The 25472-nt window shown below is 41.5% G+C and overlaps 2 protein-coding genes across 3 annotated transcripts in view; one reads left to right on the forward strand and one right to left on the reverse strand.

Moving 5' to 3' along the window:
• Positions 1-14093, forward strand: part of HMGCR (3-hydroxy-3-methylglutaryl-CoA reductase) — a 60133-nt gene extending 46040 nt beyond the window's left edge. Inside the window, exons 17-22 of one of the 2 annotated variants that reach the window (XM_085874541.1) lie at positions 6597-6767; positions 7166-7306; positions 8363-8521; positions 11151-11302; positions 13033-13087; positions 13308-14093. In XM_085874541.1, coding sequence (XP_085730667.1) covers positions 6597-6767; positions 7166-7306; positions 8363-8521; positions 11151-11302; positions 13033-13048 — 639 coding nt within the window. In that variant the 3' untranslated portion in view covers positions 13049-13087; positions 13308-14093. Of the gene's footprint in view, positions 1-6596; positions 6768-7165; positions 7307-8362; positions 8522-11150; positions 11303-13032 lie in introns of both variants that reach the window. The other variant, XM_085874540.1, reaches the window with a different exon arrangement.
• Positions 14094-16613: 2520 nt separating this feature from the next.
• LOC147030463 (ceramide transfer protein-like) overlaps positions 16614-25472 on the reverse strand; it is a 49679-nt gene continuing 40820 nt past the window's right edge. The window contains exons 12-16 of the mRNA XM_085874550.1: positions 24424-24556; positions 17969-18039; positions 17622-17747; positions 17381-17510; positions 16614-17234 (exon numbers count right to left, since the gene is read on the reverse strand). Of these exons, the coding sequence (XP_085730676.1) occupies positions 17107-17234; positions 17381-17510; positions 17622-17747; positions 17969-18039; positions 24424-24556 (588 nt within the window). The 3' untranslated portion in view covers positions 16614-17106. The remainder of the gene's footprint in view (positions 17235-17380; positions 17511-17621; positions 17748-17968; positions 18040-24423; positions 24557-25472) is intronic.

The raw sequence follows: 25472 nt of genomic DNA on the forward strand, positions 1-25472 counted from the left end.
CGTCGCAAAAGTCCTCGGAGGGTGAAACCTTGTATCACTGAAGTATGCAGAAGAACCCGAGTCCACAGGTCAAGTTGTGTGAGACATTGAAGATGGGACTGCACGCTGTTAACGACAATGTGTATTGGAAGCAGGTGAGAGAGTGAATGAACAGGTAGGCCGCCGTTTCGATGCAGCCAGTGAGGAGATGCCTGTTTTGAAGTAGTCTCTGAGACGACAGCGGGGCAGCAGATTTGACGAGTAGACCGACCAGTAGGTTAGAGCGACCAATGTACATTCTTTGGGTGAAGTTCGTTCTTTAGTCAGCGAGTGGAGTCGCTGATGCATTCCAGGTTCACATACAGAAGGATCCCGATTCCACCTTTGCTGTTTGAGCCAGTTTTACAGTAGCTGTCTCTTGTGACATGTTCCCTGTCTCTTGACGCAAATTGTTGGCATTTTATATCTTCCTTAAACTAGAAGTAAGCCTTTTGTCTTCATTTTGTTGTGGATTCCCGAGTCCACGGCTGCGGTCTGGTGTTTCTTATCTCGTTTGTTGTCATTGCCGTGGCCGCTTCAGCAGCCTTAGTGGGTGTCATCGCGACATTCAACAAACCAACTCGGACATTAACACAGTCAAATTAATTCTTTTACCCAGTACAAAACACTTTCACCCACAGCACAACTGATTTGTTACTGGTTTATAACACTCTGACAAAATAATACAATTAACATGTCCATAACACTACCTAAATTCAGGATCACTGCTCACCTCTACTCATTTGTTACTCTCTTTTCCCACCTGTGTAATCAACTTCCACAACCATTTCAATCTAATTCCTCCGTACAGGTCTTCAAGGCAACTGTTTCGTTCACCACCATGTCTGATCATCTCCAATCCAAAACCATGATCTGTTCTACCCTTGTTAATCGCCCTCCCCACCCCAATCCCTCCTCCTTCCAGGTTTCTGGTTTTCCTTCCTGGGAGTTTTCTTCTGTATCCATCTTGTCCATCCCATCCATCCTTTTCTGCCTCCAATTCCTCCACACACCCATTGCTTGTCCAAGTTTGCTGTTATTTTTTTTCACCCTCTCTCTATTGTTAATTTTGTTCCGTTATGTCCTGATCCGTTCCGTGAACTAGCCCATCCATGAGCCTCGACTCTGCATAGAAAACAAACAACCAAAACAACTGGCTTCCGAAGGCAGGCTGAAACCTTAAATATTCTCTGTGGAGCTGAGTCCATTGTGAGCCAATAACAGCTCATAATGGTGTGCGAGCGAGGTACCCACGCATCTCAAAAAAAAGAAAAAATTTGCACCAATAAATTCTACATTCCTGTGGCACCTTCATTCGAACGTCAGGCATGGACAGCCGGTTCGTGAAGGACTTGGGCAAAAAACTGACTGCAGCTGACCCCAAAAGAAGTAAGGTGCATGCCAATGGCGAAATAGCAAATGCGGAATCTGCAAATGTAACGGGTGGAAACACTCATCATTTCCTGATTCTCCTTTAAACTCGATCTCTCTCGACATTTTCATTCCAAACAACATCATTCCAATCACAAATTATTACTATACCATTAATATAACAAAATAAAAACACTCCTGAGCTCAATGAATATGGACACCGTTCTCATGTGACGACCAATACAAATGAATGTACCGGCAAGAAAGGATCGAAAATTAAAATCTTAATTGTATTGAGAAATTTATGAAACCTCCCCACCCACCTAAAGGCGTTGTCACACCTTCACGATTTAGCCAGCGTATGTCGACTTATGAAAAATTTGTCTAAAACGCTGGCACACGTCGAATACGTTATGGGTAAGTTTTGTATACGTTAAGAGCACGCTGAAAAACACTGCCATACGTCGTAGTACGCTGGCTTTCATCGTTGTACTTTGCGGTTGTTCTCAAATTTTAGCATGCTTGAAATTTTACCAAGTATGTCAGCGTATGACTCACACGTTCTGCATACGCTGGCCATAAGTTGTAGGCACGTTACGCGATCGTTGACACACGTCGACGCCCGTTACTTGTAAGTTACTCATAAGTCGAAACACGTCGAGGTAATGATTAGCGTACCCGAAACATATTTTTAACCTATGAGTAACGTGTTGTAGGCACGTTACACGATCGTTGACACACATCGAGGCACGTTATGCGATCGTTGACGCATGTAGAGGCACGTTACTTGTAAAGGCCCAGTCACACCTTGACGTTTTAGCCAGCTAATGCCGATTTTTGGAAAATTTGTCTGAAACGCTGGTACATGTCAAATACGTTATGGGTAAGTTTTGATAACATTGAGAGCACGCTGAAAAACACTGCCATACGTCGTTGTACGCTGGCTTTAAACGTTGTACTTTTCGGTTGTCCTCAAATTTTCCATGCTTGAAATTTTAAGACTTATGCCAGCGTATGACTCGCACGTTCCGCATAACGCTGGCCATAAGTTGTAGGCACGTCACGCGATAGTTGACACACGTCGACACACGTTACTTGTAAGTTACTCATAAGTCAAAACATGTCGAGGTAATGTTTAGCGCACCCAAAACTTATTTCTAACCTATGAGTAACGTGTTGTACTCACGTTATGCGATCGGTGACACACAGACACACGTTATTTGTAAGGTGCTCATAAGTTGAAACACATCAAGGTAATTGTTAGCGTCAGTGTTCCAGACTCCCTGGTTTTCTTTTTTTTCTTTTTTTTTTCTTCCTTCCTTCGGTATGATGGTGATTTCGACACTTCGATTTCTAGTGTGGTTATAATATAATATAATTAATAGGCTGCCGCTCAACGATTTAAATCGTAACCGCACTGTACACTGAACACCGTCATACCGAAGAAAAAAAAAAAAAACCGGGAGTCTGGAACACTGACGCCTAACCATTACCTTGCGTGTTTCGACTTATGAGTACCTTTCAAGTAACGTGTGTCGATGTGTCAACGATCGCATATCGTGCATACAACTTATTCCCATCGCATGCGGAGCGTGTGTCATACGGCAAGTACGTCTTAAAATTTTCAACATGTTTAAAATTACAAGACGTACTCCACTTAATACGACGTATGATAGTGTACTTTAGCGTTCTATTCACGCATACCAAACTTACCCATACCGTATTCGACGTGCGCCAGCGTTTTAGACGATTTTTCAGAGGTCGGCATACGCTGGCAAGATCGCCAAGGTGTGACTGCGATGTTGACACTTCCATTTCTGCGGCGGTTATGATTTGAATCGTTGTGCGGCAGCCTTTTAATAGGCTACGCCACATGATCGTCGGCGATGCATGCAGCGTGCTATGCATAAGTTAGACTATCGTTGGGCATAGGTTGTGAAGGCCGATAACAGGTTCAGCATTCGTTGGTATAAGTTATCTATAACACAACTAAACGTTCTGTGTCCGTTACTAATACGTTATGCATAAGACCAAGTCGTTATGAATACGTCCGAATCTTTAAAAAAAACATCAAAAGTTCAACGTAAGCCAGCGTTTTACATACATTTTAATACGTTGCCATTGCTGGCTAAAACGTCAAGGTGTGACTGGGCCTTGAGTTACTCATAAGTCAAAACACGTCAAGGTAATGTTTAGCGTACCCAAAACTTATTTCTAACCTATGAGTAACGTGCTTTGAACCTATGTGTAACGTACCTCCAACGCATATTGACGTATGTAGACGTATTTGATTGACGTCTTCCGGACGACCACAGAACTTGCTGAACGTGTTTCTAATTTACAGCTACCGTATAATGGCGTATTGGCAGCGTAAAAAAAAACAACAACAACAATAACTTCCGATATTTCGTCACGTGCCGTTACGTCACGTCCGGATTGCCCCTTCAGTTTGCTCATGTCTTATTCTTAGTTCCTCCTCTGTGAATATTTTCTGTTTGAGGATATTGTCACGTCGACGTCGAAACTTAAAAGCAAATGTCCGAATATATTTTAAAATTCGTGATAGACCAAAAAAAAACAACAACAACAACAACTTCACATATTTCGTCACGTGCCTTCACGGAGCCAAGGAGAAAAAAATGTGCCTTGACGGAGAAAATAAGTTTCGGGTATGCTAAACATTACCTCGACGTGTTTCGACTTATGAGTAACTTACAAGGAACTTGTGTCGACGTGTGTCAACGATCGCATATCGTGCCGACAACTTATTCCCCACGTAGCCGAATGTGTGAGCCATACGGCGAGTATGCGTAAAATTTTCAGCATGCTTGAAATTTCACGACGTACGAGACGTACCACGAAATATGACCATACTTCATCGTTTTTCAGCGTGCTCTTAACGTATACACAACTTACCCATAACGTATTTGACGTGTGCCAGCTTGGTTCGGCAAATTTTTCATAGGTCGGCATAAGCTGGCTAAATCGTCAAGGTGTTCCTGCGTGGTTGACACTTTCAATTCTCAGGTGGTTATGATTTAAATCGGTGTGCGGCAGGTTTTTAACAGGCTACGCCATGAGTTCGTCGGCGATACGTGCAGCGCGCTATGCCTAAGTTAAACTATCGTTGGGCATAGGTTGTCAATGCCGACAACAGGCTAAGCATTCGTTGGTATAAGTTATCTATAAGACAATGAAACGTTCTGTGCCCGTTACTATGTTATGCATACGACCAACACGTTATGAATACGACCAAAACTTAAAAAAAAAACATCAAAATTTCAATGTATGCCAATGTTTTACATACATTTTTATACGTTGCCATTGCTGGCTAAATCTTCAAGGTGTGACAGCGCCTTAAGAATGGATAAAAGTGGGGTCGTTCGGGTGGAAACTCAAAATCACATTTCTATTGATATAGTATCAAACCAGCGAATGTTTCCACCGAACCCGTGATTGTGTTTACTTCCTGATCAGGAGTTTCATACAGATTGAAAGTCAAAATCATGATTGTATTGAGGTATTTATGAAACCTCACACCAACCTTAGGACATCGGCTGGGATCCCGAAACGTTCCATAGAAAATTTGACGGGGCCAGCCCCAAAACTGAGGGAGTAGTTTGGGGTCGGATGGACAGAAACTGCTGCTTTGTAATATAGCTAATGGGGCTGACAGGATGGCCTGGATGTATGCACACTCACCTCTAAGCTGTCCAGCCTGAGTTTGAAGCCCGACTTGGCTATAAACTGTCCTCCCAGTGTTTCACAAGCAGGGAGATTCATCGATGTGTGTTTTGTGCTGTCCCTGGGATGTATGTTAAACTGGCGTCCTGTCTGCCGGTATTCGTTGGTGGACGTTAAAGATCTCACGGTGTGTTTCGTGAAGAATAGGCAAGCTATCACCGGAACCATGAACAAATGGTAACCAGAAGAACCAGAAGAGGGCATTGCATCAGCCGCACGGCCACGCCCTCAGCCAATGACGCCACCCTGCAGCCTTGTGCTGCACACAAATGAAGAAGATGGTGTATAATGCATTGACCCGAAGTATCAGGGAGTATGGGTCACTACTTTGGGTTTGTGAAACTACTTATTGATTTCCTTTCCTCGAGGTGATCAAGTTCAAGGCACTCGGTGTTACTGGCATATCTACTTCGGAGGCAGAGTCCAAAGTTGTGCTTCTTCCACATCACAAGAAAGTTGGTGGACTCTGTTTTATATTTCCTCGTTCCTTCCAGCTCGCAAACGTTCCCTAAACCCACATGTGTGTAAACTCCCCAATTCCACATTGAGGATTCTCCTCCATTCCTTTATTCTTCTATTTTCTTGTCTGTGAATTGACTCCCTGTTTTTGTCTCTACACTCTACATTCGTTCAAGTGTACCGCCCATGGTCACCTCGTGCTTTCTCTCATACTCATCGCTGCTCTTTTCTTCACCAATTCCCTCGCATCCCTTTATTATTATTATTATTATTATTATTATTATTATTATTATTATTATTGGCACTCATACATTATTGTGCAGTCTGTGTCCTTGTTCCCCTTTCATCCTCTGTCAGTCAATGAACTTGCTTACCTCGACCATTTAACTCCTTTCTGAGCCGATATTTCTGAGTGTTAAATCGAGAAAAGATTAAAAGGTCAACAAATTCCAATTAAGCTTGAATGCTGCCTGCAACTATTAATTTTTCGTTTAGTACTATGACTTTAATGGCCTGAAGTATTATCACCTTTTTGTGGGGTTGACCAAGTATGGTTTTTGGCCTAAGTCTCTCACTAACCGGCTGGCCAAGCATGACGTTTCGTTAAAGCGCTCGCATGTGGATGTGGATGTTTTTATAGTTGAATGCTGAAAATCTGGAACTTGATGTTTTGTCATTCGTGATTTTTCTTGGTGGGCATGTCAAGCCTTCATGGCTTCACAAGACTTATCATTATCCAAAGAATAGAAAACAAAGATCGTTGTCAGTCGTATGTGCGCTCATCTTTGTACCGCCGATACCTCTCACCACCTTCCCCTTTCCAAAATTCCGCATGTTATACGTAGATGGCTTTCTATGCAATGTTTGAAAGCAATTGGCATGAGTTTAATTTTGAGCAAATTGAGGTTTATCATGTTTTGTACAACATTTGTAAACCGATTAACATGTTCATGATTAAATAGGGATTTTTCATTGTGTGGCCTGTGTTTCCAACCTCACGACAGGGAACCGATGTGGCTTTGATAGCGCTCCGAGAAAGGTTTCCCGATCTCAAAATTATGTCTGTCTCGGGAAACTTTTGCACAGACAAGAAACCATCTGCCTTGAACTGGTTGGAGGGCCGGGGCAAATCGGTGGTTTGTGAGACCATTTTGCCCAGCACAGTTGTTCGACAGGTAAGTGTGGAGGCCTCATCTGTGTTTTTTGCCACTTGGATAAATAGTTGAACTATGCAAGAGCATTTTGTAACATAATTTGTTTTTATAGGTGTAGTTGTTATATTTGTTGTTTTTAAAAATAAATAAATAAATACAACATCAAGGCTCATTGAAGAGTGACATGGCAGTGCTTGACCAAGAAGCTTTAATGATTTGGCGTATTGCATCATCCATCGAGTGACGCATATCATATGGATGTGACCTTATCTGTGAATGGCCAGTCACCTTATTTATTAATTTGTTTTTTTCAGCCAGTAAAAATCCAGAAGCGAAAGGTGCCAAGTCAGTGAAATTTATTTGCTTCGTGTTTCAGAAACCTGAATTGCCATGAGACATGCCTGTTTTGCTCATTTCAGATTCTCAAAACAAGTACGAAAGCTCTTGTGGAACTGAATATCAGCAAGAACCTGGTTGGCTCTGCAATGGCAGGAAGCATTGGGGGGTTTAACGCCCATGCAGCAAACGTCGTCACAGCCATATACATTGCTTGCGGCCAGGTATGGGCTTTTATATCGACTTCACTTTGACTTCTTGCCATTTCTGTCATACCGTTGACTTTCGCCAATTCAAACAGATGCATTATGGGGACATTGAAGTTGGTGAAAATCATAATTGCCACAAATTTATTATTTATTTGTTTTAACGTTTGAGATATCACCTCTGCCGAGCATATGGAAGCATATGGCATAAAAACATCATTTCTACCAATTTCTTTTTCTTTGAGGTAATGTAAACCATTTATTTATTTATTATTATTAATTGCGTTGGAGTCCTTTTTCCATTTTTCTTTTTCAACAAACTCCCACACTCCCTTCAATCCCACCCTTCCCTCCAAATTTTCAAAACAGCTGTTCACCACCATCTCATGTCTTCCCCCATCCAAAATCTTGATCTTCTCTACCCCCCAGTTAATCCACCACAAACCCACCTCTTTCAAATTCCCTGCTCTCCTTCCTGAAAGTCCCTTTAATGTCCATCTTGTATACCCCGTGTTCCCCGGCCCATCCCTCTCCCTTCCATAGACCTCCTCATGTCTCTGTTCCCTGCTGTTTTGTGCTTCCCTCTCCCACCCCTCTTGTCTCCTGCTCCCTTTGTTATACATTCTGCGTGTTAGCTCTTATACGAGCCTCGACAAAGTATACAAAAAAAAAAACCTTGAAAAAGGGGAAAATGGTCATACGTTTGTTGTTGCCGTCCTTTTCCACTGCACGCTAATTGAAGCTCAGTCTACTCCAGCCAATTCAAATGTAGGGGAAGTGAATGGACATGGGTTTTAATTGCCATGTGCTGTGCAGAAGTGGTACTACCAACTTGGACAAAACGAGTTTTTGGGCCGATTTAATTCGGCAGTATTAAAATTTGTGAGTGGTCTACATAACCCTCCATTCAAATTGATTGGTGAGAATCCATCGCATTTACACGTCAAACTTCCCGAGTATGCATTGAAAGATTTGGTATGATTGAATTACAATTTTGGTTTTCTTTTTGAAGTTGCTTGCACCTTAAGTTGGCGTAGATTTTAAATTGCGGGGTTGTTTGCACATGCCATACAGGACCCTGCGCAAAACGTGAGCAGCTCCAACTGTATGACACTAATGGAGGCAACGGGTGATATGGGAGATGATTTGTACGTAAGCTGTACAATGCCCTCCCTTGAGGTTGGGACAGTTGGTGGTGGCACTGTCCTGCCTGCCCAGCAAGCTTGCCTAAAGGTACAGACTTTTCACAGTGCCTCCTTTCTCTGAGCTGTGTGCTGAACTCGCTGCAAATGGCTTCCTGTCTTTTTTTATTTTTTATTTTGCACATTGGTCACCATCGTTTGCTTCTGATACGTTGTCGTCTGATTCATGTTCGGTGAGTGAATGGATCAGGTTTCATTGAAGCCGAAAGACAATTAGAGTGCAACCGACACATGACTATACCTGTCAAAATGGCTCCGTGGTTTGGATATTTCTGATAGAGTACAGCAATCAAGCCAAATTGGATTTAAATTTTTTTTCGAACCTGTTGAACTTGCAACAGGCCAAAGATGGATGTTTAATTTGAAGGCTCAATTAATGAATTCCACAACCTCAAATAATGAACCAAAGAGGCTGTCATTTGAGTTTTTGAAAAACAGTTTAAAAAAAAAAAAACTTTTGCTTTTTCTATTAAGAACATATAATATACAGCAAGCAGAAAAGGTATTTGTTGAAAGCTGCTGCCTTTTAACTCTCCTTTGATCACATGACTCGGTAGGAGCCCGAATGAAAGGAGAGTTTTCATTTTTTTTTTTTGGAGATAAAAATAACATTCTGTGCAATGAGTTAACTTGTTCAAGAGTCTCAGAGAAAATATGATTGCAGAGATAATTGGGTCATGTTTGAAAATATTGGACCTGGGTATTCTGCAGAGTGGCTTCGAACACTGAAAATGGGGAAAACAGGTTGAATTCTGATCGAACAGCAAAGTGCAATTTTTGTCATTAAGTAGTATGATGTGATTACCTTTATTAACGATGAATGTGGTGAGATGGATGATTTTCATTTCGGAAATATTCTATCTGAAGGAAGCATCTACATATTTCTGAACTTCTTGTTTTATATATATATATATATATATATATATATATATATATATATATATATATATATATATATATATATATATATATATATATATATATATATATATATATATATATATATATATATATAGTCATACCCTGTTTATTGTGGGGGTTACGTTCCAACCCCCCCCCCCCCGCGAGAAGTGAAAATCCGCGATGAATGGATGCCTCCCAAAAAAAGACTCGTCTGGTCTGGTCGGCTTGGCAATGAATGGGTTCGAGGTGCCAAAGATCGACTCGTCTGGTCTGGTCGGCTTGGCAGTGATCGGGTTTGAGGTGCCGGAGATCGACTTGTCTGGTCTGGTCGGTTTGGCTGTGCTCGTCCAACGGCGGCAAACCCTTTTCCTTCCCGAAGCATATATCGAGCACCTTAACCTTCTCCTGGAGCGTCAGGACCTTCCTCTGGCGCTTCGGTTCCTTGCCAGAAACCTTGCATCGTAGGGCTTGGAGAAACAAACGTAGAAAATATTCGAAGTTCACAAGCGAAACTTTGTCTCGTGCGTTGTGTGACTGGTCGAGCACCACGCGTTATAATTTATTGCTTAAATAATTTATATTTTATATATTATTACCGGGGGAATCCGCAGAAAAAAATAGTTAGGTTCCAAGGGAAAACCCGAGATGAACCAGGGGCATGAGAGGTGAACCGCGATATAGCGGGGGATTACTGTACTAGGACATTGGTTTTGATGAAGAATGCAATCGCTAATCTCAACACAAAATTGGTGATCTGCGTGGGGGTCAAAATAAGTCAAAAAAAATAGGAAATAAAATACCTTAAATGGTGATTGATCCACCGTGGAGAAGAGAAGCTGACGTTTTGGGCCTTGCCCTTCGTCGGAACGAAAGTGCCTTTTGTCTTGAACCGTCTCAACTTGTTTGGTTTTATGGGTTATGTACGAGCCGGTTTATTTATTTATTTCTTGACAGTGTTGGTAATGCACTCCAGAGCATAACCAGACTTCCCATAAATTATATCTCTCAATCAAATGTGTTGACCCTTCATTACCTCCACCACCGAAGGTGGACAGAGGTTATGTTTTCACCCCTTTTTGTGTGTTTGTTTGCTTGTGTACAGGATCTGTCAAAGTTGTGGACCGACTGGGACAAAATTTGGCGGAGAGGTTGGATGTGTGACAAGAATTAAAGGATTAGATTTTGGTGAAGATTTCTAAGTGATTCTTCACCACTGAGAGACGGAGCCAAAAATGATTATTTATATATATATATATATATATATATATATATATATATATATATATATATATATATATATATATGATACTTCAAAAAGTTGTGGACAACTTGTGACAAAACTTGGTAGATGAGTTAGGTATGTGACGAGAACAAGCCGATTCGATTTTGGTTCAGGTTCGGATCCAGATCCGGCCTATCAGTAGGATACAAAACATAAACCGTTCAGCCTGGCCAGAGGTATGTCCTCTACGGAATGCAATTCCAGTTTATTTATTCTGTTAAAACAAAGTTTAAGTCAATAATAACTTTCATAAATGACAATATGAATAAATATCTTCAATCTTGTGAAAAATTGCTATTTGAAGTTGATGTGAAAAAGCTTGGCATTGATTAAAATGGACTTGTATTATTGCTCCAACTGTATATGGGTCCTTTAATTAGTATTGCTCATCTTGAAGTGTCTTGGCACAGGAAGTTATTTTCTTGAATATTTATGATTATGTGATTGAAAGCCAGGTGTTTTTTGCGCCGCTTAGATGCTGGGTGTACAAGGTTCTGCGGCTGATGTTGGGGTCAATGCGCAAACGTTGGCCCGAGTGGTCTGCGGCACGGTTCTTGCTGGGGAGATCTCCCTCATGGCTGCGCTATCCGCAGGACACCTTGTCAAATCGCACTTGGAAAAAAACAGGTGGGCTGGTGAACCAAACAACTTTTATCATTAAATTGTTAATCGTTTATCTTTTCTTCCATCTTTGATGTCATCGTATCTCACTGTGGCTGAAATCCTTCAAGTGGTAAAAACGATAGATGTAAAAATGCGCCGTTCAATCGAACTTGGATTGATTTCCTAATGATTCGTGAGGGCAGCCGTGTCTGTTCTCGATTGATTGTGAAATACATTCGTGATATCACAAGCATTTCAGCCAATCACGGGCATGATTCGTATGGCTTTCTACATAATTTGCTGAGGATTTTATTTAAGTTGATTCCCACTTGTGCACTTTTCCACACAAGGATGGCAAGTTCAAAACTTTTTTGAAAGTACTTGTTTCACATGAAAGGTCAATGCTGATTGTCGGCCTTTTTGTGGTAGTGCAAATAAAAGGCCGACAATCAGCATTCACTGAGATTTTCGTTTTTCAACGTGTGGTTGGATCAAGGCGATGAAGTCGTTTTGTGAAGTTGGCAGCGACTGGGCAGAAGTGGCTGGCGATTTAAAAGAAAGGATTTGATGCCATATGGAACAGCAGAGGAGATCCATTGCTTGTGTATTGGAAACTTGGCACAAGCCTGGAAATCCGATCGGAGCGAAAGGTCTTGCAACCACAAAGGCAGTTTACATTCGCTATAACCCTCCGAGGGAAGCAAGTTCTCATTTGGAATCGTACACGCCTGCATTTCAAATCGGTTTCTGTAAATGGGTGAATGCAAAATTATTGAAGGGGCACGAAAGATTTGGATTTTGGGAGATTTTTTTTTTTTCCCTGGCAAATATTGGATACAAGGCCCAAATCATTTTATCCCAATAATTGTTTTTTTTCTTCTTTGCTTCACTTCCACTCAGATCTCCTTTGCAACTACTTGAAATTCACAGATTCTTAATTGTGTGGTCAGCCAGGGAAGGTTTTTGGTCCAAGGCTTTCATGAACCGGCTGATCGTACCTTATGTTTCGCTGATGGTGCGGGAATTTGTAATTCGTTCGGGATGCCGGCGATGACTTGCCGAATCTTCAGAAAAGACACCTTGGGATATTTTATCATCCACCGACAATCAATGCGAGCAGAGGTGTCCTCCCGATGGATCACACACACACACACACACACACACACACACACACACACACACACACACACACACACACCCACACACACACACACACACACACACACACACACACACACACACACACACACACACACACACACACACACACACACACACACCGTCGCCCCTGCATGCGAAACACCAGGATAGGTTTTAGTTGGGCCGATTATTCAAACCCAGGCTAGATTGCTCCAAGTTCAATGCATATACCTCTAACTATGCTATGGTGCCAAGCCACTAGGAAAGTACCAGTAGCTTAAAATATTAATTTAAAAAGGAAAATGAAATGTGATATCAATTTAACATTTCATGGCCTGTTTTCTTCGAGCTTTTCATTAAATAAATCTTACCGCACACCTCTGAAGGAAGACGAAGCAAGAATGTTGTTCCAAAGTATGGAGTCCAGGGAAGGAAAAAGACCTGAGATTCACTCAATTTTTTACGGTTCAGGGAATTTTTACTTGCCTGTGACTTTAAGATCTTTACCAAAGTTTTGTGATGCAATTAGTACCAACTCGAATCGGCGAATTATCCATGCACTCTTGATTGCAGTAATTCTTTGGTTGAGTTTTGAATCACATTTCTTTTTGTAGATCAAAAATCTGGTGAGCCTTGATGACAATGACGACTGGGCTCCAAAGTCTCAACGTGAGCAACCCGTCCGGGCATCCGCAATACCACTGCTCATTTCAAGGACATTATTCGATGGGGATTTATTTTTGCACATGGTGGCAGCACTGTTCAGTGTCAACCATCTATCGTATTATTGGAAGGAAATGCTTTGTATGTTTACTTTTGAAACGTAGAACGTAATTTAATGTTTAACTTCAGTCTGTGCAAGATGCTTTCATTTTATGTTCGTCTCCAGGACAAACCATTTCGCCTTACTTGCACATCAAGGTTACTTGACACGAATGAGTCGACTTTGATTAGGGTAAGTGCTGTTTCTGCTTGTTGGACGGCGTTTGCATACGACTCGATGACCAACTGCTCATTTTTAAAAATTTGAGGTTAAATGATCTAATCTTGGTGTGAGAGTGGGTAAAGCCTCGTTGCATTACCCTTTCCGGTGTGGATTCCATTTCCTGCACGGTAACTCAGAGGGAATGTTTCAGTTTAACCCCAGGCCTGGCCAACCCAATCCAACATGCTCTGAGGCACCAACCCCCCAAACTCGTGGGATTGATTTGATGAGGCAAATTGGTAAAATAAAAAATAAAAAAACATCAAAAGGCACAAACTTCCATGAAAACAGAGCCGCTGTTGTACATGAGATTTATCCGTGGCAGCAGCCACTTGGAACAAAGCTCACGTGCAGATCAGCAATTTCCTTCGTGCGACTGGAACCTGATTTCTTGCCCCATCAGGAAACAGGATATTTAATGTAAGCCAAGCTGCTATTCTGAGTCTTGAATGTTAATGTTTATAAGAATACAGAACTGCTTGATGCTGGAGTAGAGGTATTCTGTTTCCCATTTACACTTTTGTTTGCACCAATCCTCTTCACAGTGCCTTCGCCATCATTTTATTGCATCTACTCATGTTGCTCTAAAAATCGGTTGGAAAATGGTTCATGCAAGTTGTGGAGGAAATAAATGTGGGGAAAAAAAAAAAATCAAAAGGAAGTAAATATTGTCCTCACTTGCAAGCATCATTGGTGGCATCAGAGCTGTTGGTTCAAATATCATTTCACTGACCAGTCACTTTTGGCACATTTTCTTTACCTTCGTGCAACATCTCAGCAAAATAAATAAATATTGGCAGTCAGCCATCAGGCTTGCTTGAAGCTGCGGATTGTAAAACAGGGTGGTGCAAAAGTGGCACACTGAGCTGAGCTGTCTTGCCTGGATTGGATTATCGAACCGACTCGAAACGGTTGGATTGGTGCTTCACTGGCATGGTCTTGAATCACAAGGTGCGTCGTCCCTTGTGTGGATGTTAAACTCGGCCTTTACCGTCTGCTGGGAGTTGGTGGATGTTAAAAATCCCATGGTGTTTTTCATGAGTAGGTGAGTTATCACCAGCATTTTGAACAAATTCCAAATTTCTGCCAACTTCTGTCAAACATCAAGCATGGCTGTTTGTTTTTAACCTCCATGCCAAATATGGTTTGCTTTTGATATGGTTTGCCTTTCATATTTGCTGTCAACCTACGCAAGATGCCACGGTCATCTCTAAAATTTGCACACTGCTTGTGTTGTGCAGTCTGAAATCGATGGTAGGGCATATTAAAATTGAAGAGAAAAATCATCCAAACATTATTGGGTTTTTATACCGTTTCTACTAAACACTGGCACCATGAGTCTGGGAATGTGGGTTCAAACCCCCATGCTGATTTGTCCAATGTCAGACTTGACTAGCCATGAGAATTATAGTTTGATTAAAATGACATAGGATGGCATCATTGGAATGTGTGGAATGGGATGGCATCATTGGACCAGGTGGTGTGGGATGGCACTGGCATCGAAATGGGCATCGTTTGGTATCTGGCATAAGTCCTCCCAGCTATTAGCGGCAGTTCTGGTTTGTTTATTTTTGTGCATGATTTTTCAAATACAGTACTACAAAAGCTTATCACGCACAAACTTGGAAGGCAAACCTTGATGGCAACCTCCAGCTCAGCTGTGATGTCCAACTCTGATTTTTGTCAGCTTATGTAGTCTTTAATTGCTGATTCCTGCTATCTGTGTTGGTTGCCTTTTGTATCCAATTAAGGCCATTCACGTTAAACACATGAACCACCTGGTAAGTGTTTATAATGCAGATGCTGCTCAGGTAGCAGCCGTATTGACAGCAAGCGGTGTAACCTGGTGACTCCAATAAGACCAGACCACTTACTCTATGCAGTCCAGGCAGGAATTTGTCATTTGATCAAGGTGCCGGCGATAGCTCACCTCTTTACGAAGGACTATGGACTCTAACGTCCACCAACTAATGCTAGCAGACAGGAACTATCTACTGTAAACGGATGAGGTGTGTGTGTGTGTGTGTGTGTGTGTGTGTGTGTGTGTGTGTGTGTGTGTGTGTGTGTGTGTGTGTGTGTGTGTGTGTGTGTGTGTGTGTGTATGTGAGACACTTTTTGTCTATTAATTACGTACGTCCTATTCATGAATTATGCACTACTGGAATGTACCTTTTGACCCTTTAGACTGCTGAGACACCTTTGAATTTTGAAGACCCTGAGGACTCAAAAGTTCCCAAGGACCAAAAAGTCTCAAAACTTCCCAAGGACCCAGATGACCCAAAGACCCTTAATACTCCAGATCCTGTAGACCCTTTAAGACTCGACTATAGGGCAAAAAAAAAAATCCGTTAGAATTCCCACGTTTTAAACGCATGCCATGTTCAGGTATATATAGCAGCTTAATTCGTCCTACCATGGCATGGCATTCTAATCACAAAATGTATAACAAAAACAATGATAACATTGCAACAAAGCATATATTAATTAACACAATAATGAACATATAATCCCTGCACTGGCCCCAAGCACATCTGGGCTTCGTGAAAGGTAAGCTAATGCTGAAGCAGAAGTACAGCAGGCAGGTACGCAACAAGGCTGTGAAGGCCAATGAAAATTTGGTCCATCGGACCAACGGGCCGGGCCCACTAGTGCAGTGTAATGATCACTCATTCCTGATATGGATACACAGTACTTACACCGTTTTGCAATTTACTACTTTTCAGTGTACCGTTTTCATGACTGATGTACATAATAGCAAGGTTACCTGTATAATATGTGCAGTTTGTTTGGTGTAATGTCCTTGTAATTCACATCTCTCCAACTGGCCTTGTCCTGCACGTGATGATGTGTGAACGGGCTTCTCGACAAGCCTCAAGTTCGTTCATCTCGGACTTCCCCACAAGCATTAGTCATTTAGAAAAGTAAGAATTCTGATGATGTTTGTTTGTATATATATATATATATATATATATATATATATATATATATATATATATATATATATATATATATATATATATCAGTACAACATCGCTGGTAGCAGACGACAGACCGTACACGGGGTATGACAAAAATACGCATTGTGCAAAATGCAAGTGGTACTATGGAACGCCAAGACTTCCCAAACATTGTCGGCATGTCCGCGAAGTGCCACAGCAATTTCATAGGGATCGAGTGACGGCGAGCCGAGTTTTTAGTGTGCAAGCTTGGTATTGTAATAGAGATTTTATTAAGCATTTGCAGTATGCTCTTCACAGCAAAGACTTCAGCACACCATAATTGAAAAACGTAGAAACGAAGTGACAAGATATCAGCTCTAAAAAGGTATGCTGGTCTAACGAGTCAAAGCAACATTGAAACTCCATCAGATGGTCGTCTTCATCAGAGTTTTATATGCTTTCGAATTGAATTATAAACACTTAAACACTGTGCAAACAAAGCCCCCACAACATGGAATGGAAACTGTACATACAAGACACTGACCACGGTGCGGTGCAAACAGGACAAGGCGGCACACTGTAAATGGAAACCGTTTCCAGCAGTGGGTGGAAGTTCAAAGCTCTCAAACTTTGATTTTTGCCTCACTCCCTTCTTGCATTTGGTAAGGCAGCAGAGCTGTGGAGAGAGTTAGTAGCTGGAATTGGCAATGTTTGCAGGCTGTTTTGTTTAATTAGGAATCTCATTCGATTCGACTTGCCAACGCTTAGAAGAGGATGGGCTTGCAGGCTGTGCGTTCCACCACGTAGCTCGTGAAGCGTTTGAGGAACCTTGGACATTCTCGTCTCGCTACGGCTCGTAGTACCGAGGCTGGGGCCCAGCCCCCTGGATTCACTGCCAACGGCCCATAGGTTACAACATTAGAAGGTGTGACACCAACCCCTCCACAGCTTGCATTCAAAGCAAACTAACCATGCGACATCATATCAAACGTCTCCCAGCAAGAGGTGCGGTAGCTCGTTTTATCCAAATGTACTCACCGTTGGCTATGTAGGTGATCTTGCAGGAGAGGTTTTCCCGCTGGATATTGTGGTTGCCGTCAGGGGGACTGACCATCGTTTGACAAATTAGGGCCACATTTATTTTCGCCCTTACGCATTTTGTGGTGACCTTTGGGAAATGTCAGCATTAAAACGTATTTGTCATGCAGTTGTAATTGTCAGTTAAGCTCATCGTTCCCAAAAACACAAAACCATCCAGATTGTCAAAACAACAGCATACCGGCACTTCATGCTCTACAGAGATGTTGCAGACCATCCAGGTATCGGGGTCGTTCTCACTGACTGATGGGATCTTCTGCATGCTGGACACGTACAATATGTCCCGCTGGGATGCTGGCCACACCGTCTGAACCAGGAATGGGAGTGGCCTCGAGTCAAGATGCAATGGCGTTTTGTATGTTTGTGATGCAGGAGTTGTGCAAAGAATTGGAGCCATGTTATTATTATTATTTGTTTAGATCGAAAGACCTTGCATTGCAGATGGTCACCACACCCATCATCATGAGCACAATCCCTCTGCTACTTGTAATGGTGAGTAATAAAGGATCCACCAACGGTGCAGCCTACCTTGTGTGTCTGATAAACGACAACAGCATTGCTGGACAGTTGTTCAATGAGTTGCACAGTTTCAACTGTTGCTGAAAGACAAATGTGGAAAATGTTAACGCAGATGCTCAGACTACTCCAAATTTATAGGCACAATATTGCAAACAAAAAGTGTTGACTGCCTTAGGAAACATTAACTTTTAGTTGATAAAATCTGTTATCTTGTCTGCTGGCATCAGAGCTTTTTTCAGACACGAACATTCAGTTATCGATGTTGTTTATTTACACAAGTCAGAAAAAAAAACATTTTACAAAAATGAAAATAAAACATGTAGGGATGGAATCTCCAAAAAAACAACCGAACAAGGTGGGGATGACATCACGATACACGATACACGATACAACACCACACAATCCTTGTACACATTGCCATCACGACATATTTTGACATTTTTGGTGTAGGTGACAATTGTAAAAATTGTATGCAGACAGACGTCCTCGGCAGAGGTAGTTGTAGATTTGTAGTGTGGGTTGGTGTAATTGTGCATTTTATTTGTTGTGGGATTGAGACTGAAAAATGTCGTACCTTCGTAACTTGTTTGGTTGTTTTTTTTTTTGGGGGGGATGCTTGTTCATTTTTATAAAATCTTTTTTTTCTGACTTATTTAATTATCTTTCCCAATCTCGATGCTAATGACATCATCATCTCATAAATTATTTTGAGGGGGGTCGACATGGGGAACTCCATGACCCCCACATCCCTCAACGATATTTCTCATAGAAGTCCCTTCCCCAGTTCTCTTAACATCCGTCCCTTCTGTCTCCACTCTGCTACCCTGTTGTCCCTCACTTTTTCAGTCGTCTATCTATTTTGTACAAGAACATGGCAAATTTTTTTCTTTGCCCTCTCTCCTTTCTCTACTCCTTCCCTTCTATTCCATCCACAACTGCTATATCCTCAGTCTTCTTTCCATGGCATCCTTTTCTTCTCCTATCGTCATTCATTCTCTTTTCCTCGATTTACTCCTTATAGGCCATAAGCTCGAGCCTCTGGATCGTTAACCTGATGGCACCCAACGGAGCACTACAGTTTGAGGTTTGTCGATTTATTAGACTCAAACTATCCAAACTGAACTTCCTCAATCACGAAACCCCATTCTAATATTTATTTTCTACAGTCCTGGAAGCTTGCACTATTTTAATTTGACGTTTGGAAATATTTTTTGCCCTAAATCGCCTGTCTCGCGTCTTAGTGTGCACAGCACGTGATCGAGGTAAACAATCAGGGGGCTAGAAAAAGAAAGATTTGTATCAGTTTCCGGTCTGTCAACTGGAGCGCATGCCGTGATCCGCAGAATTCGTGTTTTTGATCCTGATTTCCTGACGAAAAAAATAAAAATAGAAGCAAATACAGAGATATACAACTCGAGGGGGAGCATTCGGTAGAGTGCAAAACCTCCGCCGCCAATACTGTTAGGTCACTCAAGTGAACCTGATATCCTATTCATTCAATTTGACGTCAACAGTGCTCACAGAGTTATAGTTTGCAACTTTTCCTTTAACTTTTACATACTCAATTAATTCGTCATAACTAGATTCCTTGAGACAGAAATTGATTTTACGTGGGTATATCCACCTGAAGTTCCAAAATCAGCCGCAATTATAATTTTGGCATGTTTTTTTTTTGTTGGAAATCACTTATAACATGTAAAAATGCAAATTTTTTTTTCGAAATTTTGTTGAAAAAAATTTGCAAAAATTTCTTTTCTCTAACAATTTTTTTTTTGGGGGGGGGTGGGGGTGGAAATCACTTAACACATGTGGAAATGCAAAAAATAAAAAAATTCAAATATTTTTTTTTCAAATTGGCCGCCATAGCGGCCATATTGGATTTTGGACCAAGTCCAAAATCTCATGGCATGATCCTTGGACCAGACCTAACCCCCCCCCACCAAGTTTCATCGAAATCTGTTGGAGTTTTTCCGTAATACTGTTCACAATCAAACAAACAAACAAACAAAGGGGTGAAAACAGTAACCTCCATCCATCTTCGATGGCGGAGGTTAATGAGGTGCTTGATCCACGTGGTAGAAAGTCAGCCGGGTATTCCGAAGGCTTTCAATCTCAGATCATGGGAAAGCGTGCGTCATTTTGCGATAAAATGGGCCAAACTCGAGGAGATAGATCGAGCTGAAAGCCTCGTCATCAAGTCGACTGCTGCTGCTGAATTCAGTGGAGGTTCATATGCCACATAACAGCACATCTTTCTCTCACTGCCAAACCACTTTAACCCGTTCAGACTTTAAACGATTCAAACGAGAAACTTCACACAGGCTGCTTCAAAGCACGGCCATGACATTTCCCTGTACGATCGCCATAGTACCACAAACGGTTTATGAGTGTTTTAAACGTTCAATAGTTTTGATGACTCACAAACCCACGGCCATTAAGAAACAAACGAACGACGCAATAGAATCGCAATAATCATTTTGAATGCTCACTTTGAGGGTCTGATTCTGCTTAAAGTGAGATTTTCTTCCATTCAGATGAAATCTCTGAGGGTGCCAGGTACCATGTAAGGTGCTATCACAGATTCACTGACATACTGGTTGTGTTGAAAAGCAGTGTGCTAAGCTGGCCACAGAAGGAGCAGGACCCATCACCCAGGAAGTGTCTTCACACTGATACTCCCTCTGCTGCTAATGGCCACTCAGACCATGTAATGTCTCCCACATTTATTGTGTGCAAGGAAGTTGATCACATACACCACAGCATGTGGGAAGTACCAATCGGACAAACTGGCGAAGGCAGAAAGAGTAGATGGGAGTAAGAACACGTGTCTTCCTGATTGTTGTGCATGTTTTTTTTTCTTCTTCTAACATGTAAGATTGGATGAGAATGAGGGGTTCATGTCTCGAGCTTCATCACAAGGATAACTAGAAGAGCACTCGATAGAGCGCATAACTCCGCCACGTAATGCCTGATCCACGAGAACATATCGGGCCCAATACATTTTTGAAATATCGTGCTGTATGTACAGTACGATATCGTTTTTGGCCCGATCTCTCAATGGTGAAGAATCACTTTAAAATAAAATAATTCTCGTATCCATCTTCGGATCTCCACCAAAATCGAATAAGTTCGTCCTTATCACACACCCAACCTGCCCACCCAATTTCACCTGGATCCGTCCACAACTTTTTAAGATATCCTGCACACAAACAAACAGACAGAAAGGAGGGTGAAAACATAACCCCCTTCACCTTCGGTGGCAGAGGTAATTAACACATCACAGAATCGAAGCTCAATATTCATATACGAACCTTTCTCGTACTAGCATTTTCAGCTGTGACCGAATCCCAGCAATAATTGTTCGTGTGCTCCTCCGAGATTACACACATTTCCAAGGATAATAGTGCATTGCCTTAAATTCAAGGTAATTCCATCATAATTTGCTCATATAATATTTTCATCTTTGCTATTGAAGGATTATTGTGGAGAGCAGCTCAGGAAAGGCCCGGTGGACCCGATGAGAAAATTATACGCAAAATCAGAGACGAGGATTGCTTTGCGAAAGAGGTGAAATATCATCGCTCCTGCTACTGCCAGTACACAAGATTTCGTACCAAGAAACCAGGTTCTAAGCAGTCTCGACTTTCTTACTCATAATTGTCATTCAAAGACCGACAACTCTTGAGTTTTCTCGCTATTGCTCAGAATTTCACAATTGTAAATTTCAGCCGCAACGTTGATCGTGATGTGCGTTTGTTAACTCTTCCTCTTCTTTTTTTTTTAATCATTTCTGAAAATAGAGAACATCTGATGTATTTTGCAACGATGTTATTGATAAACAGATGATCGGTGACGAGCAAGTGATGCGCCTCACGAAGCCGATTTCAATCTTCTGCAAAGTAGCCACAGAAGAAGAAAACCTGGATATCTCATCATGCAGGTAAATGTTCCTGTATGTCCTATGATGTGAATGGTGGATGAGACATTGATCAGGCTTCCATACATCATATGCATTGTAGTTTACACATGGGGGAAAAAAAAATCAGTGCAACCAGCATCACGCATTCACCTTGTTCCATTTCAGAACCAGTAAGCTGAAATCACGAATGATGAAGAAATATCCGCTCCTCATCTTCAGCACTCCCTCGTCATCTTCCACTGAATTTGTATACTACCAGACCACTGCTCCGGGCCGTTTGATCGAACGACCGTCTACCTCTTCTGAGGCAGAGACGGACACATCCAGCTCTGCGATCGATGATGGTGTCATCACTCCTCAAAGAACGGTGGATTCAGAGATGAGTCTCGAGTTTATATGAATCCGCATTATCGATTTGATAAGAGATGGAAAAAAATCATCCGGATCTCAGTCCTTCATGGCCTCCAACTGACAGTGAGCTCAGCATCGACCAGGCAAGGGATGTGGTCCCTATGCCATTGTGGAATATGCTTGCATGGATTCTCGGTGCCTCTTCTGAACCAACTCTGGATGATTACGTTGCCGTCGGTGATACACAGACTGCAAGAATTCTGTCACTCAGGAAATCATAAATGTGCACTCAATCGGCTATAAACCGACCCCCCCCCCCCAAAAATCCTCGTGCCTCGGCTTCAGAATGCTTATTCAACCCATGAACGCAATTCTTCTCCAATATTATGTATCAAGTGCATAATTCTTGCAAAAGTTGTCTTTCTGAATCTCGTCTTGAATCGATTTTCCCAGCAGGGCCGAGGAAGAGTGAATGGTTCACCCGCAATTCACCGAAACGTAGACACGCATTCGCCCATTAGATCCTTGAGGACCGCTACCTTCAAGGGCATGTATCTTTAATTACAAGAGGTTCTCACTTGTGGAAGTTCGTTTTTCGGATTCAGCGTACTCGATTCGATAAGAATCACCCATTTCTACGTCGTGCCCTTTTGGGTGCCACGAAAGTCATTTCCTTGTCTAGATTACGACCTATTACTTAAATGTACAAAACGGAGAGATACCTCCATTCCTATTTGATTCGACCCGATTGAAGTAAAAGGTGTGCTTCACGAGGGTAATAACTTCTAGCATTATTAATTTAGTTTTTTTTTTTGCAAAAAAATGTCTTCCAAAAGCATCGCTGCCTGATGCCGAGTGGCATGCTGTTTCACAATGTCGTTTGCCTTTTCCATTCGATTTTAAATTGGTTTGAAGTTCTTATTATTTACTCCATCTTGTTTTAGAATCGATTATTATTGATTGGGTATATCAACAATATGCAAATTCTCATTTTGTTGGCCTGTTTTGTTACTTGCAAAATTGAAGATATTTCAACCAAATTGGTCAGTCGATTTTGTTATTCTGTCTGTCTGTTTGTCTGTCTGTCGCCGACTGGTAACAATTCTAAACCCATCGTCATGAAACTTCACCAAGTTGTAGAGGTTGGCTCAATTGAGAAGCCGATTGATTTTGAGGTCAAATTTCTCAAATCGTCATTTTTCATCCGATTGATTTGAAATTTGAACAAGATTTGCATCTTGCGTCACTGAATTGGGAAACCAACTATTTTTGAGATAAAAAGGTCAAACTTCGAAAAATCATCAATTTTTATCTGAAAAATCGTCACTTTTCATCCGATTTGACCTGAGCTTTGATTAAGATTGTCAATTTTTTTGCACAATTTGATGTATCCATGGTAACCTTTGGAGAGGGACGTGGATTTTGCAAGTATTGTGCTCTGCGTGACATCTTTTACCACCAAGTTTGCTGAATTTCTGCACAACCGTTTAGAAGGAGATAGCGTGACGGACGGACAGACAGACGGAGCCGATTACAATATCCCACTGTCTTTTTTTTTTTTAAAGTGTGGGGATAATCAATATGCACCATAATGCATTCTACACAATTCTTTTTGCAGGCAATTACAAATCAAATTTCTGTTCAGATGTGGAAAATAACCATGGAAAAGTATAATTTGGAAAAAAGCCCTCTGAATTCCATGGCATTCAAAGCTCTCAACATTATTGGCATCTCCCATGATGAGGCTGAAACACAAAGCCAGCGACTCACATCGCAGACAGGTCGGTGACCTCCAAGTTTTTTTTTTTTTTCCTACCCCTCCTCCAGCCAGGCTCCTTCTGCTCTCTCTCTCTCTCTCTCTCTCAACACTTTGACCCTACCTAACTCCTCCATGACACACGTTCTTCCAGTACCCCCTTCCGGTTCATCTTTCAAAATCCTGGCTTACTGCACACATCCACTCCTTTGTTCCTCTTTTCTCCCGTTTGTAGAACAAGCATTATTCCACCAGCTTCGATTTTCTATACAAAAAAGCCAATTTATTAAATACAATTGAACTTGGTGTTTTGCAAACCAAAGAAAAATGCATTATCTAGATCTATTGCTGAATCAATTATGACGGAATTGAAATGCAATTTCTTGTATACAGACATTTCAAAGGCAACCTGTTGCTTTCTCGGTTTAAGGAACTTACTCTCCCACTCCGTTCGGTAATCCACTGTCCAGAAGTAATGGCAGAGTTCCCGTCCCGTCACACCACGCACCGTATGCGTCGCTTTCAAGGGGTCCAGCACGATCCCGTTTTCTTCCAACTCGCTGCGATACACCTGACAAAAACGAGATGCAATTGCTGCGTGCTTCCATTAAGAGATGTGACTGTGCATCACATCTTGTTCCATTAATAATGCAATGCTTTAGAAGAACATACAGGACAAATTTCGCAAGGATAATGGAGATCTAACTTGGATTGTGTTCAGAAAGGTAGGGGTTGAGGGAAGATCATGACTTTGCTCGATTGATTTAAGGTCATTGCTTTGTTTTGAAGCTTTCGAATAAGGCTTGACAGAATTAGAATAAAAAAAAAAATAATTCTTGAACGACAATCAATTATTCCCCATTGGAAACCAAGGAAAAGAAAACGACTAAAGTTCTTACATTGCAATCTATCTCCATACTTTGAGAGCAAAATAAGCCAATTCTCCATCAATTAAAAAATTTCTGCTCTGTTTTACGACGCAAGACTCATTTGTGTAAATGATGAAACGACTGTAGAATTGGTTTACCATGACAGAAAAGAAACATTAAAAAATAATTTAAAAAAAAGTTAACATTTCAATGCAGCGATCTGCAATCGTGAAGGTTAGCAAGCAATGTGAGGACGGTGACGTCCCAGCTAAAGAGGAGACATACATGCCGGCACCGCACTGACAATGCAATGACCTGTCACCCAGGCCCATTCAAATGCTTTTAGTTTTGCCCCAAAGGGGATGTGACCCGTGTGTGTGTGTGTGTGTGTGTGTGTGTGTGTGTGTGTGTGTGTGTGTGTGTGTGTGTGTGTGTGTGTGTGTGTGTGTGTGTGTGTGTGTGTGTGTGTGTGTGTGTTTTCGCTTTAAAATATTTGGAGAGTATTTATACTTTAAAATAAAATATTTGTCTACATTCACTTATCTGATCAATGCAAGGCATTAAACATAGGAAGGACTCTCTATGGAGAATATTTTATTGATAACTCTGACGTCATAG

This window comes from Eptatretus burgeri, chromosome 3 (genome assembly GCF_056783735.1).
Source record: "Eptatretus burgeri isolate ZD-2024b chromosome 3, Ebu_testis_v1, whole genome shotgun sequence".
NCBI classification, from domain to species: Eukaryota; Metazoa; Chordata; class Myxini; order Myxiniformes; family Myxinidae; genus Eptatretus; species Eptatretus burgeri.